Source organism: Dreissena polymorpha, chromosome 13 (genome assembly GCF_020536995.1).
Source record: "Dreissena polymorpha isolate Duluth1 chromosome 13, UMN_Dpol_1.0, whole genome shotgun sequence".
In the NCBI taxonomy this organism is placed as follows: Eukaryota; Metazoa; Mollusca; class Bivalvia; order Myida; family Dreissenidae; genus Dreissena; species Dreissena polymorpha.
The window spans coordinates 31933281-31949725 of record NC_068367.1 but is presented as its reverse complement, the minus strand read 5'-3'; the positions used below and the strand labels follow the sequence as shown (position 1 = coordinate 31949725).

The 16445-nt window shown below is 32.6% G+C and overlaps 1 protein-coding gene across 1 annotated transcript in view; it reads right to left on the bottom strand.

Annotated features, from left to right (window-relative positions):
• The window catches only part of LOC127854556 (glutamate receptor 2-like), a 35670-nt gene extending 22317 nt beyond the window's left edge, over nt 1–13353 (bottom strand). The window contains exons 1-3 of the mRNA XM_052389621.1: nt 13332–13353; nt 12379–12531; nt 970–1218 (exon numbers count right to left, since the gene is read on the bottom strand). Coding sequence (XP_052245581.1) covers nt 970–1218; nt 12379–12531; nt 13332–13353 — 424 coding nt within the window. The remainder of the gene's footprint in view (nt 1–969; nt 1219–12378; nt 12532–13331) is intronic.
• Between the last annotated feature and the right edge of the window lie 3092 nt (nt 13354–16445).

Sequence of the window (16445 nt, the reverse complement as noted above, 5' to 3'; positions counted from 1 at the left end):
GAACAACACTTCCCGCTTTCACTGGATTTTTGTTTAAAATAGACCTCCTTCAAACAAAACATTCCTATAAAGCGGAAAGTTCTTTACGCACGCGAATTGTAAATTTGTAAAACAGTTTAAATACGAGCCTCGTTCTAGGACAGCAGGATCAAATGAGTCTTGATATGTGAAAAAGGGGTTCAATGCATGTGCGTAAAGTATCGTCCCAGATTAGCCTGTGCAGTATGCAACAGGCTAATCAGGGACGACACTTTCCGCTTTTATGTTATTTTCTGTTTAAAGAAAGTCTCTTCTAAGCAAACATCTAGTTTAGGCGGAAAGTGCCGTCCATTTTTACATTACTCTGGAAAAACTTTCCGCATAGACTGGATTTCCACTAATAAGAGACTTCCTCAAAACGGAAAATACCATAAAACGGAAAATGCCGTCCCTGATTAGCCTGCTAGTACTGCACCATTCAACTGTCAAAGATGTCATTGCTTGTACTGAGGTGGGCGTTAAGTGTCATCATGGTCATCTTGTTCTGTCTCTTTTTCGATTTTTCAAGATGAATTTCACTTAAGACTTTCATTCCGCCGGTAAAAAATGATGTTGAGACATAAAAACATCCTGTTTAATGTAAATCGGTTAACATTTACACCAAAAAAGCTTCACGGCAAGCAATCAATAAGCTTGGCTGATACATCATTAAAAGGCCATTTAAGACTCCATAAAGCGGAAAAATAGTGATTTGTGTCAAATTTTAAAGAGAATCTAGCAAATTTATTGGACTTGTAAAAGTATTAGGAACGGATGTCATGTTCTCTGATTTTTGAATTGGGATATATGATATGAGCATGTAATTATTGATTGTTGTAGAAATATCAATATAACAAAACAACAGCGGACAATATTTAAATAAAATAAAAATGTATCCACCGTAAATAAATATGTATATAATAAATAATGTTATTCAAATGCGTTAGTTACCTTCATCTGAATCGTACACATAGTGTATTTTCGTCCACCCAAAGTACAGTATCATGTCAATAATGGCAAAGGTATAGTCAGGTTTCATGTGGACCTCAAACCCCGCGGCGGACTTCTCCGTCCACACGGAGGTGCTAGGGGACAGGTAGGGCATGTGGAAGGTCCGAGTGAACGACTGCACAATGTCTAGGGACTTCGTGTCCTTGACCCCGAAGAATAGGAATACGCCGTCTGCCATTCGCTCGCATACTGTTGAACAGAAAGTGAAAGGGTAATGTTTTTTTCTTTGAAATGTTAAAGACTTTCCTAAAAGTGTAGTCACAATAAGCAGAGGGGGTTATCACGTGAAAGTAAAGATGGCGACGTCATTGCCGGGGCAGGTACTTTTTGCCGTTTTAAACCCTTTATTACTTTCCGCTCACTTTCCAGCAATATCAGCAAGAAAAAAACTAGCGTTTAGTTCGTGGTAATATTTGCTCTATATCTCGACTTTACTCGCTGCGAAATTTTTAAGCGGGATGACTTAATTACAGCTTCACTATGAACATATGCGGGGAGTCAAGTCGAGATATAAAGCATATTTTAATACGAAATAAACGCTTATCACATTTTACTGATATGTCTGGAAATTGAGCGGTATTTAAAAATTAAACAAGAATAACAAAGGCTATAAGACGGCGAAAAATTAATTACTGTCTCGGTATGGACGTTGCCATCTTGACAATCACGTGAACATCCCCTCTATTAAGGTTATACATGCAAACGCACATGTTTTCAGAAATGTATGAACGATCGGTGCAACTTAAATATTCTCGGCCTATAATGGGTATAACACGCATAATACAGATATTTCAATGAGATGTTAGAACAGTCAAATTGTTTCCACGAAGAAAAGCGTGAGTACTTTGCGCAACGGTCTGTGCGTTTTTAAATTTCATGAGGTCAATATCATAAATATTAACCATATAACATCACAAAATGTTTCCCACTTTCTATTAACAAAATGCTAAACAGTAAAACATGCCTAGTAAAAAGTAAAAAGTTAGTTCAACAATTTTTGAAAATAATATTATTTGTAATTGAATTATGTAATACTAAAAAACAGTTCCGTGTAGGCAAGTTACCATTCAATAAAATGCGTAGTGTACACATTTAAATAACACATATATTGGAAATGGTGAACATTATATGTATTGAAATTTAGAGGAAATATAATAAAAACAATACGTGATACAAAATCGTTCTTAGAATATGAAATTTATTTAAAGCGATCTTTGAAAATAGGTATAATAGTTGAAGCACAAACTTGATGCACATGGTAGACAAACGATACTCGTCATTTTTATGGTTAGTTAAACAATATTCAATAATAAAGAATTTTAGTAGAAGTAAGCACGTTTACATTTAAACATTACTTCATATTAATTGCAAGGTCCTAACAACTTGTTGCGACATTTTACCCGTTGTAAAAACAAATTACTTTACCTCTTAACCTATATTATACTTGCATTAATGTGTCTCTGCCAGATTCCAAAGTTAAACATAAATCAGTTTTCCGTTTGAACAATATAATTGCTATTTATGTGCCAAGGCATGTGGTCAAATCTGCCAATATGAATACTTCTTGATTGTATAGGGCATCAATTGCGGTTATTGAGTATGTTCTCGTTAGTCATTCAGACATTATAGAATCCACTGTGTATTGCAACATTCCTTTAATGTCTTAAAGCCATTTATGTTCGACAATGGGCTCATTTCGATGTATTCATAGATCATCAGTTAATGTAACTATTTATAACCATATGCATACGCAGCATCCATGCATATTTTCTGATAAAGACCATGTGCTTTCTATCTGTGGTCTATGTAATTGATCTTAATGCATGTAGGAAAAGTGTCGTCTCAAATTAGCCTGTTTAGTCCGCACAGGCCTATCATTGACGAAACTATCCGCCTCAACTGAACTGAATTGCGTTAAGGAGAAACATCCTTTAAACGAAAAATTCAATTAAAGCAGAAAGTGTCGTGCTGATTAGCCTGTGAGGACTGCACAGTATAATCTCGGACGACACTTTACGTACATGCATTAAGCCCAATTTTCACAGATCGCGGCTCTCCATATGCTTAACGGCTACTTGTGGTCTATGCAATTAATATTAGTAAAACAATCTGCGTAACTATTTATCACTATTAGTCTCAGACGTGTCTTATTTCGTGCTTCATTTAGCATTTAGCATATTATATTTTAAATACAGATCAACATCATCAGAAATAAGCAAACACTGTAAAGGGTAGTTGATCAAAAGGTTTAGGTTACCACTTAATCAATTTCAAGAACGTCGCTATATATGTGTTCTCGTCATTTTCTTTTAAAATGCCTAGATGTATGCAGATAATTTTTTTTAATGATACTTTATTTACCTCGTCCATAGGTATGTGCAGGTCGAGGTCATCCTGCTCCATACCGTACATACATTTTTGTGTTAGTATGAGTAAACAGTAATCAATTGTTAGAATATAACATCCTTATACATACATATACACTATACCATTTACACGTGTTTAAACATCTTAAAAAATCAAATAAAGTATATTATAAAAAAATGAAGAGCAACTGCAATGTGAGGTTAAGCATATGCACAAACTATAATCATTGTGGAAGTATAGAATTATCGGACAAGTGACAATTTATTAAGTATTTTCAAATGGTTGATTGTGGAGTTTTTAAAAGATAAATAATATTCATATTATGATATTGGTTCAGCACACAAACTTACAATTGCTCAAGACTGTAGTTCTGTTTCATGACACTTATCATTGTTTTGGATTTTAAAAGACAAAGTCAGGCTCATTGTAAGCCCTTGTATGGATGGAATTATCCCCTTTCTCTGACAAAGGTTTATATATTTCTTCAATTCTAGCATAAAAATATTTATATCAGTCATATTACTGTTGTACTTCCCAATATCATTGTTTGAAAATTATTTCTGAGTGTTTTTGCACATTATGTACAACATATTTACAACAACATAATTCACAATTCTTTGTGTAAAACAGCAATCCCAAAACAGATGTTCTATAGTTTCCTTATTTTCTTTACAAAAAGTACACATGTTATCTTGCAAAATGTTCATTTTATACAATAGAGATTTAGTTCCTAGGATTCTATGTATTATTCTTGTTTGAAACCATTGAGTGTAAGTATTTTTGGAGATATTAAATACGAGACTATGTACTTTTTTCCACTCGATATTGTTGAAAAATGTATTCCACTTATTTTTGCAAGTCGGTATATCAGAATTGATAATAACAGTTTAATAAACATTTTGGTTTGGGTTTTGCGTAAAAACTATGTTACTCAAGTAAGACGATATAAATGCACATTCTGTATTTGGCTTTTTAATAACTTGGAAGTCAGAATGACTGAGAAAATTCTTTACAGTTCTAATCAATCCTTCATAAAATAAGAAGTTGATCTTTGTGCCAATATAATTCTCTAAAATAGATTGTTGTAAAAATTGTCCAGAGGTGTTTACAATATCCCTAACAAATCGAATTCCATTGTCATACATAGATTAATTATATATACTACTAAGACCTATTTTAAAATTGTGGTTATAAAATAAAGTCATGTTAAGTTTATCTTCACATTTGCAAACAACTTTCTTACTGATATACATAATGTCGCATGTAAGAACATCTTTCCAAAAACTATTCTTTATTACTTTACAAATTTTCTCAGCATAGTCTTTTCCTAAATTCATCATTTTTTAACATCAAATATTGAATAAACAAGTTGAAAACATTTTCCAGTGCAAAAGACAATTTTTCTTATCCGTGTTAGTTTCATAGTTTTTTCAAATGCATATACATCTATCATAGATATTCCTCCCTCCTCAAAAGATTGAATAGCAATACTATGCTTAATTTTCGCAGGGCCATCCCAGACAAAATTATGGAACATGGTATTAATTTGTTTCAATATTTTCTCTCCTGGGCTAGGAAGGGAGATAAATAAGTGAGTAAATAGGGGAAGTTATAAAGATTTTATGACAGTTATTGTCCCTAGGGGGTTTAATTTTTTCTATTCCAAAAGTGTATAGTATTTTGTAATTTAGTAATTTTATATGTGAAGTTTATATCTATCATTCTATTTAAATCAACATCAAATAGAATTAATAGAACTTTAAATTGAGTTGTACCCCAAACTAGTTTGTATTTTGCTTTTATGGATTATGCACTGTACTTTTTGGAGCCAATCCATATTAAATTTGTTTTGTCGCAATTTATTTTCAATCCAGAATATAATGCAAAGTCATTTAAAAGATCAAGAGTAGCATTGAGTGAAGCTTCTGTGCCATCTAAAAAAGTGATGTATCATCAGCAAACTGAGAGATTTTATATTCAGTGCTATCAATTTCAATTCTATTGATAGTATTGGAATGCCGTATTTTAATTGCTAAGATGGCAGCGCATAAAATAAAAATGAAGCCATTAATTTGAATTGCTGTTTTGGTGTTGTTGAGGAAGAGAGAAATCCACTTTTTAAATGTTACTCCAAAATTGAAATAGTCAAGTGTTTTTTCAATAAAATCAAACTCTAGGGTATCGAACGCCTTTTCAAAATCAATGGTCATCAAGAGCCCAGGGATGTTGTTATCTTCTGTATATTTCATTACGTCATATACTAATCTAGTATTTTCCCAATATAACGGCCTTTTATGAATCCTGTTTGATCTTCAGATATCAGAGTATCAAAAACAGTCTGTTGGCAATTGTGCCAGATGCTATTTTATATATAACATTTAAAAGTGATACAGGTCTTAAATTTTTAGGAAGTGTCTGGGTATATCTTCCTTGGGTATACATGTCATAATTCCTTGCTTTTGGGTTACTGACATAGATCCACAGATAAAAGCATAATTAAGACTCCTTGCAACAAAATGACCTAAATCCTTCCAAAAGACCTTAAAGAATTCCGCAGTAAACCCATCTGATACCGGGCTTTTATCACTTTTCATATTTTTTAAGGTTTTTGAGATTTCTTCTAATGTTAAAAGGCCTTCCAAAGATTGAGATTGCTCATTACTCAGTTTAACAGTGTGAATATTTTTTTAAATTTTCATGTATATTATAATTGACATTAGTATTATTTTTTGTATACAAAACTTTGTAAAACTGTGCAGCTACTTTTAAGATATCATTGTTATCAAATATTTTTTGACCTGCACTATTTTCAATAAAAGAAATTGTTTTATTAGATGCATACTGTGTTTCAAGGTAACAGAAATATTTAGTTGGTTTTTCACCTTCTTCAATCCATTTTGCCCTTGCTCTAATAGAAGAGCCTTTCATTTTTACATTACGAATATTTTGGAGTTCCTGGTGTAATAGATTAAGTTCTGCCATGTTTTCAAGTGTTACATTTTTTTTCAATTTGTTAAATTGTATTCAATAGATCGCATTCTATTTCTTTATTTTTTTTGGATTTGTAGCTTGAATATGAGATGGTTTTGCCTCTTATATCCATTAATAAGGTTTCAAAGAAGAGTTGGTCGTTTACGACAAACTGTATTTCATTATTATTCAAAGTAATCAAAGATTCAAAATTAAAGACAGGCAAGGCATATTGCTGCTTTACATCGGCTATCTTTTGTTTTATACATTTCAAGTATTCCAAATCATTAAGCAAGGAATTATTAAACTTCCATAATCCTTTTCTATGCGTTATCTTACCAAAATTTAGTTCTAGAGTTATAGGGGAGTGGTCTGATCTATAACTTGCATGTATATTTGAGTTTCGGATATATGATATATAATTATTGGTGACTAGAAAGAAATCAAGCCTGGCTTGTTGGAGTGGGTTAGGTTTTCTCCATGTAAACTGTTTCTCATCTCCATTTATAAACCTAAATGTATCTACAAGACTTCTATCGTTGACTACAGAAGATAACAGTTCCCTAGTCTTCTTATTATTATTCAATGATTTATAATTTGTATAGTCAATGTTCACATCGAACACAACGTTAAAATCACCACATAACATGTAGAAGTCATTTCCCATTGTATCAATAATATTAAAAAATTTACTAAAAAATAGAGGAGTATCATTTTTTGGACATACAGATCTAATATTAAGAAATTTCCGGATGTATCTCTTTCTATGGTATGAATTTTAACAGGCAATTTAGTTTTAAATAAAATACCAATTCCTCTAGAGTTGTAGGTGCCAAAACTAAAATAGCATTCCCCATCCCATTGCGAATAGATCAGTTTTTCCATTGTTGTTGTAAAATGACAATCTTGTAAACAATAAATGTCGGCATTTAAAGATTTCAAAAAGTTAAAAACATCTTCTCTTTTTGAGTTGTCATTAATTCCACGGCAATTGTACGAAATGACTTTTACATTATCCATAATACATATAAGTGTTTAAATTTTTATTTGAAATGCCATTAATAAACAGCACAATCTCACATATACATCGAATTGCATTTCCAATCAATATATTGGGCATCAAGCAGTGCACTTTCCTTCTTCCAGACATACAAAAGCAAACAAAAAAAAAACCAAAAAAAAGAAAAGAAAACCAGAACATAAAAATATACAATTTAACAAGAACACACTGAACAAAAGTAGGTATAAGTGCAAGATAAATTGCCCTAAATATAATACAATAATATTTGGTTGCCCAACTACTATAGCAAAAAATAGAACAGTGTATCACACTTTTATTTAAGGGGTGTTGCTGCAGTTTTGCTGATTTTTTTCCATCTAATAACTTTTGCTCAAAATTTTTATTCAAATTCTACATACAAATACTATATGAAAAATAAAATAAAAACATAGGGTCACCGGCCTTGTTTTGATTTTATTCACCATTATATAACATGTACTTTTTCATTAAAACTGAAATATCTCTAATTGCATAAAAATGGTTAATAACCTATGAAATTGGCAACATGCAGATATTATATAAGCTAATAGATATCATATACCATTTAATTAAACCACAAACAACCAAAAAAATGGTGAACACAAGTTAAATTTGAAGTAATTTAATTTTTATAATTTTTATGTCACCCAAAAAAACATCAATTTTTTACTATTTTAACCACAAAAATGGAATTTAAAAAAGTTTTATCTAATAACTTTTTGCGAAACTGTTCAAATATGTTCATCTACGTATTGTTATCATAAAACAAAAATAAAAAAGGGGGTCACCGTACTTTTAACAGAGATTTTTTTGTTTAACTATCCCTACCGTCTGTGTCAAATTTCATACAATACAGCAATTAGGCGAAACCCAAGTACCGGTACATAGACTGTTAGAGATATGCAAAAAAAAATATATATTGTTTACAATCTTAATTGGGATCACAACGGCTTACTAAAAACAACAACACTAATGCAATATTTAATCACAAACATAAGATCATACAGTATCAAACTCGACCTTAATCATCAATAACAGGGACTTGTTGACAGATTTCGGCATGTTTTAAAGTTTCTAATAAAATGCTTTAAATTGATTAATGTAAACAACAGGACTAAACAGCTCAAGGAAAAAAACAAGAATGAAATAAAAGAAAGAAAAAAAGAATTAAAAAAAGTTAACCGCACCTGGGATCGAACCACTGAGTACCTATTATGAACCTACTCGGTCATTAATTTGTGATGATTCTGATAACAAAACTATTGGGTTGTGTTAATAGCATCGGTGTTGCTATAAATATATCCTCGGTTAAATAAACTGCCGCAACACCCCTTAATTAAAAAACACAACAAAAAGTAAAGTAGCAGTGTTAACAATTGTATTAATAACAAAGAGACAAATAGTAGTACAAACATAATCAAATTCGAATTAAACAAAAAGCACACATAAACCTGTGTATACAATGGAAGAGATTTGTTGAAACAGAAGATAATTACACACAGTTTGATTTAACTAATAGATACAGACTATACTATCCAGTTGATGCCTAAAGATACAACTTAAAACGTGTAAGATTTCTTTAAAACATGCATGCGATAGCTATTTAATAAACAAAACTGATCATTTAATTATCTACACTTTGTCTATCTATATTATTAATATAGGCATCAATATTAAGAAAATAAAGAAAAACAGCCATAAGTATATCCTCAAGTATGACATGCCCAATCAATCTTACTCGGTAGAATACAGGTATTCATGAAAACCATGAAAAACTTGAGCAAATCAACTGATCAATTGTGTTTTGATAGAAAGAGCGACCGTTATTTCATGATAAGTAGCATATATATATATATATATATATATATATATATATATATATATATAGATAGATAGAGAGAGAGAGAGAGAGAGAGAGAGAGAGAGAGAGAGAGAGAGAGAGAGAGAGAGAGAGAGAGAGAGAGAGAGAGAGAGAGTACATTTACTAATAACATCCCTGCGTTCCATGAGAAAAGCGAAAAATTAAACAATATTATGAGTCACATCATAACAAATGTTAGAAAGATTAAAATAATAATTTTGTTAATGGGAATGGTTTATTGGTTGGATATTTTGATATAACAAACAAAATGTATTCTGCAATTATCTTCAAAAGTAAGGCAAGTGCTCATTTGTATTTTGAATATAAATATTAAGTCTGTTTGTGTGTGTGTGTGTGTGTGTGTGTATATGTTTATGTGTGAGCATGCGTGGGTACGTGCGTACGTGGTCTCTCATGCGTAGGAGTTTGCTCATGTGTGTGCGCACTTATATTTTATGGTATATAAGTTTCAACATATATAGTTGTTCAAAACTAGATGTTTGATTGCATTGTTGATGCGATATTTTCAAAACAAAAAAGAAACAATGATTATGACCTTATTAATGGTATATAAGTTTCAACATATATAGATGTTAAAAACTATATGAATAATTGAATTGTTGATGCGACATTTACAAAACAAAAAAGAAACAATGATAATGACCCTAATATTAATATTACAGTGTAAAGCACAAAGGTTAATCATATTATAAGTAATATAGTAAATTTTGATTTATAAATCAGCAAATTATGTAACAGGTAAGTTCATTACAGCTACTTAGCATTGTTAAAACGTTCTACAAAGAGTATGCAGAGTAAAAGATACCTTAAAAAGTGCACGATGATAATAGATTGTTTTAGTATTTATCGAAATGACAGACAAAGCTTTTCGATGAAAAACATTTTAAATTTTACTACTCTGCAATAGACAATATAGTGCACAATGAGAAGTGGTTTACATACCGACTTAAAAGAGCACAAACTTAAATTCCACAGTCTGAAGTGTATCCTTAATTGTCACCACTTTAAGCGCTGGCTCTCTTCGTGGATTGCCTGTTTCGGTTTCGGAACTCCCTTATTGTATTGTCTATATTGTAAAAAATGTCGAACTTTATGCGTTCTTCAGAGTTGTATGCAGATGAATGTCACATCGATGATTACCCATTAATGAAGACTCGTTTGGAGATATTGATCGAGGGGTGTTATAGTCGAGATAACCAACTAGATCAGATTTGATAAAATAAAACCAACACATGAATCAAACTGAATACCTACTAGCACCGATATAAAATCCCGAATATTTTACGAGTATACATATTCAATAAAATATACGCATATAAAGATTAGTGTGTACACAAATAACAAATATATACTGTATACACTATTATATACAGTGATCGTTAATAATTTAAAATATTTAAACTACATGAATAAAATGCAACCGTGATGCATGATAGAGGCAGCATTGTTATTCAGAATCATTGAGCGGTAATACTAGTTCAGTAAAATAAACATTTATTTGAACCTCGCTCTTGGAAAAAGTGCTTTATGTATGTGCGTGAATTTTCGTGCTAGATTAGCATGTGCAGTCAGCACAGACTAATTAGAGACGACACGTTCCGCTTTTATAGAATTGTTCGTTTAACCCATTTATGCCTAGTGGACTCTCCCGTCCTTCTAAATCGGATCAATTTATTTCCAAAATTAGGGATGTCTAGCATATTTATTTCTATATTTAGAATATTTCTTATAGAAATCCCTTTAAGCAAACAGCGCAGACCCTGAAGAGACGCCGCATCATGCGGCTTCTCATCTGGGTCTACGCTGTTTGCCAAGGCCTTTTTTTTAGACGCTAGGCATAAATCGGTTAAACGTCTCTGCTGAACAAAAGGTCCAATCTTGGCGGAAAATTTAAGCTTTTTGAAATAAGGAAAAACAATGACGAAGGACTTTTTATGCATGAACAAACGCCAAAAACACAAAGTATTTCCCCCATATTGAAAAAAGGAGAACACAGACACTATCCCCATGGCCATTGCCGCATAAAGGACTATACTTGACTGCCAAACTGCAGACAGGTGTTAATTAAATAGAAGCAGCTGCTGTCAGCCTTGGGTTAAACCTAATTATTCGCTGTTCTGGTACTCTTTAGTATATTAATCATTACGTGAATAAGAACATAAAGGGCATATATGCTACGTTCACAACAAATATAATGTTCGCAATAATTTCGCGAAAACACATTTTTTGGGACGACGGACGCAATATATAATACGTTTGGGTGCAATCTTAAACTAACGATCACAGTTGATGAGTGACATAAAATCTTAGACCCTTTCAATTTCGCGTGATTGGAAAACTGGCCGTTATGCATGTGCGTTAAAGTTCAGCTCATTTTCTCTATGAACATACTTACTTTAAATGAAAAAATGCCATAAAAGCTGAAAGCGTCGTCTTTAGTTGGTGTTTGAGATCTTCACAGGCTTATATTGGATTACACTTGTTGCACATGCATTAAGCACAGTAGTTTAGGAACGAAGCTCCTTTTAGTTCTGGGCCATGGTAAACTGTTTGTTATATTATAGTAAAACGGAGCCTTTTCAGATACGCGGACGGTAAACTAAGTGCAAAATTGAACCGTGAATTTTTATACGATCTCCACAAAACTTAAATTGTATGTGGATGAACAAAACATCAAAAAACATATAAGTTGACCCAATTTGAAAAACAAAAGGCATAGGCATCATTTTAAGTCTAATCTTGTTCAAAGTAATGCAGTTTATTTTGGTTATACATACGGTCTCAGCTCAAGTCACATATTTTTCCGACTCACATCTTTATGCCACGTTTGTAACCAATACCAGTATAATAATTGAGCCGCATTCTGGGAATGAATGTGCGTAAAGTGTCGTCCCTGATAAGCCTGTGCAGTCTTCGCAGGCTTACCGGTGGGTTCTTTTCCACCTAATCTAGATTTCCGTTTATTAGTGTCGTCCTAGATTAGCTGACTGCGCTTACTGCACAGGCTAATCAGGGACGACACTTTACGCGCACGCGCTAAGCCCCATTTCCAGAAAGCGAGTCTCATATGTTACAGAAAGACACTGCTTACTTTTTGAGGCGAGTTCGAAGCTATCTGAGACATCGATGTAGTTGTCCACATAGGAAGTGAGAGCAAAGGGATTGGTTGAGATGGCGTTGTATTTGGACAGAGCATACCGGAACGCTGTAATGGCCAGGTCATCCGATTTGCTAAATATTGCTCCTGAAAGAAATACATGAAAGTGGTATGTATTTGTACTATTTGTGTGGTATTGTCCAAGGTACGTCTCATGTAATGCTTCAACAGAACGGTCGTCATGGTATCTGATTGATCAGATCACCCTATTGTGCTGAATATTGTTTCTGAACTCCGATGTATTATAATACGTCGGGAAGTTAAAACGAATGCACATGCTCTGTTTTAAAGCTGTTTTGTGAAGTATTCATATACATTTTGTGTAGCACCTGCACGTACAATAAAAGCAGACAATGGTCTTCATACCCTCAAGCTTTCGTTGTACGTAATTTTCTAACATTTCAAAAAGCACGAAACAATAAATGTCATGTTTGTGTTACTGCGGGTAAATGTCCATAAGCAAGATATAAAGAAAGAATATATAGCCTAATTATCAAATCAAGATATACAACAACCGAAAAACACATATCTTCATTCTGTTATTTCTAGACGAAACATACAACTCTGCGATGAAGTCACTTCCAAATGCTGAAGATAACAGAGTAATATAGTTTGGGGGAAGTGGCACATTTATTGGGTTTTGTAATAAAAGATAATGGTTTCGTCGTACTAGCTTGTATTTTACTTCCAAGAACCATAAACCAATGACAATGAACAAGGTAATTGAACGTTTAGTGATTAAAGCTATAATTTTGCTTGTGAAACAGATGCAAATATTCAGAGTTCAATTCCTTTATTTTAAAAATGTATGTAAAACGATCTTATATTTTTACTCTTTATTCAAATGCCATAGATATGTAAATTACATTAACCCTAACACAGGATACCAGCTCCAACAAACTCAATCATTTTGGGTAATTTAATATTTGCTGTTGATAATTTAATATTTGCTTTCAATGGAATATACCCCAATGAGCCATAAATATATAATCGCCTTCCCTTATAACAAATGCATATATGGAAAAATGAAAGACATCGATTGATATTTGTATGAGGGTTTAAGCACACGCTTCAGTATGTTCATAAGTAAATTGAACTGTTAGGCCACGACTTTTTTTTTTATTGGTTTACAAAAATTATTTTGAAAATGGTCCATCGGGCGGTCGAAAAAAAAAAAAAAAAAAAAAACATCATTGGAAAAAAAAGTTAATACTAATAACATCAGAACAAAGACAACATATCTTTTATAACCTTAACACAGAGACAAAAAATCAAATTATGCAATAAAACACATCTATATCTTCAATTGAAATGAGTCCTAAAAGCACCTTTTGTAACATCAGGCAATTTTAAACACTCCATTACATGACATGCGTTCTTCTCCCATTAAAACCACAGGTGGTTAGCGTGTGGCTATGCTATTAATTAGTGAAAACATCATTTTGAATGATAAATAATCATATTATAACAAAAAATTAACTTTTCTGAAAAAAAAAATTTCACTATCAAATATATATATAACAAGGTATGCAACTCAAAATCAGCCCAAAACGGGGTGCATCGCTTTGAACAGCCATATCTTCATCAATTTTGCAGCGATTTTCACGATCTCGGTCTTATTCAACGCAGAAATGAATTTCCTTTCTGGAAATGTATATGTCTTGCAATATTTTTACAAATGCTGGGTCAACTTTTAAGAAATAACACGATACACAACACGCATGACCCAGTTGACAGTGATCATGTATTCTTTATGAATGAAATCTCCAGATGTAAAGACACACCTCCGCATTGGACCAATGAAATCACTCGTATGTTTAAAATGTCAGTTAGTTGAAATGTATGTAAACAAAGGTTTCAAACGGCGCTGGACAGTTAGTCTTGATGCAGAATGTTACGACAAGAACGGTAATAATGTTTTTTCATACGTTTTATTGAATTATGGTATCGAACTACATGAACTTTATAGGGAAGTTGCCCTTTACTCCGTGAAGATTTCAGTCTTTAAGACAGCATGATCACTGTTACTCCTATAAATATGAGGTCGATTTATAGCGGGGTAGCTTACGTCTAATTATTTGGACTAGATCACTGTCAACTGGGTCATGCGTGTTGTGTATCGTGTTATTTCTTAAAAGTTGACCCAGCATTTGTAAAAATATTGCAAGACATATACATTTCCAGAAAGGAAATTCATTTCTGCGTTGAATAAGACCGAAATCGTGAAAATCGCTGCAAAATTGATAAAGATATGGCTGTTCAAAGCGATGCACCCCGTTTTGGGCTGATTTTGAGTTGCATACCTTGTTATATATATATTTGATAGTGAAATATTTTTTTTCAGAAAAGTTAATTTTTCGTTATAATATGATTATTTATCATTCAAAATGATGTTTTCACTAATTAATATCATAGCCACACGCTAACCACCTGTGATTAAAACGAAAAACTGCGCTTCATTTCCATAATTCGGTGCGCACCATTACGCAATGCGATGCCCGTTGCATAAATCTTATATAAGATAAACTACTCATACACAAATTACCTGGTATGTGTTTGCTCTTACTCGACTTATGAGATCGTGCATGAAAAAAAATCGAGGTAGATCGATCCATGCGTCGTCGCGGTAATGTTTGTCAAAGTTGTTGTTGTCATGAAAACTCGTTGATTTACAAAGCAAAACGTCTTATTTGAACTGACGCGAATTAATTTAATCATATTTGTCAACTTCGCTTTTGCTTTATTTTGATAATTTAATCCAAAGTTTAATGTTAGCAAGTGTTTTTTTTTACTGGAATTGTAAACAAGGAGTCAGTTAAAGTCTTCCGAAAATGTGCAGCCTGTGTGAATTGACAGTTTGGCGTCATCAAAGGAAAGCCGCTTTCTGTCGGAAGCAATAAAGCGACAACTTTCGCGCCGAAAAAATTGGCTTCCTTTGTCTAGCAATCAACATGCCGAACCAATCGTGTGTTTGTTTCTCAATTGCAATCCTCCAATTTAATAAAAGCACGTGCATAGCTGCGCCTTCGAATCTTTTGCAGAGAACGGAGGCGGAGTTTAACTGTTAATTGAGCAAGTGTTTTACGCAAGTTGAGTTCCGATTTGCCGAAATTACTCGGCCCTAAGCATTGAAACGACAAATACATTTATCAATGATTTTCCGAGATTTGTTCCGATTGCCAAACTTTCTGTACAGTTCCTATAAACTATGGCGGACGTGTTTACAAAATTCCTAAACACATATATCGTAGATAATGGCAGTGTTTTATTGTATTATTTATACTAATTATCAAATACTTTTTTATCTACTATAATATCGGGTTTGTTTAATATAATTAACATGTTAAACAATATAGTTGCGTCACAGACTCGGAAATAAATTTTGATGGGGTCGACATTTTACTGACGCTGATTTTCTTATTGTCTGTAATTTTTACCCGAAATAAATTTTGAGAAGTGCCCATAAAAGGACTGGTACATAATGTGTCACATTGAAAAATATCCCGATCTCTGCAATATATGTGAACCAATCGGTGATTGTACGTACTTGATTTTATTCGCAACCGTACTCAAACCAGATCGATTTTTTTCTCGTTTCGCTCGTTTTGCAGTGCGGTCGGGAATAAAATATTTAAAAAAAAGACGATTTTCCGATTTTATTTTTTTTCCCATTTTCCAAAAATTAGGGTCGGCGGTTTTGTAAACCAATAAATATAAAAGTCGTGGCCTTAAAAGTGCATCATTTCAAGTTGCGTTGATATAACTTGAAATTTAAAAGAATCGTTCAAAAAATAAAAAATATATTTATATATTGGGGTGAAAAAAAATGTTGGAAAGAAAATTCTGTCATTCTTAAAGTTGGAAACAACACATTGTTTCAGCAGTTATAGCCATTTTTGTATTTATAATTATTGTATTTACTTTGGAATACCAGCTTTTATACGACATGGTGCATAATTTATATTCAATTATATTACATGCAATGAAATGTGGCAGTTCCG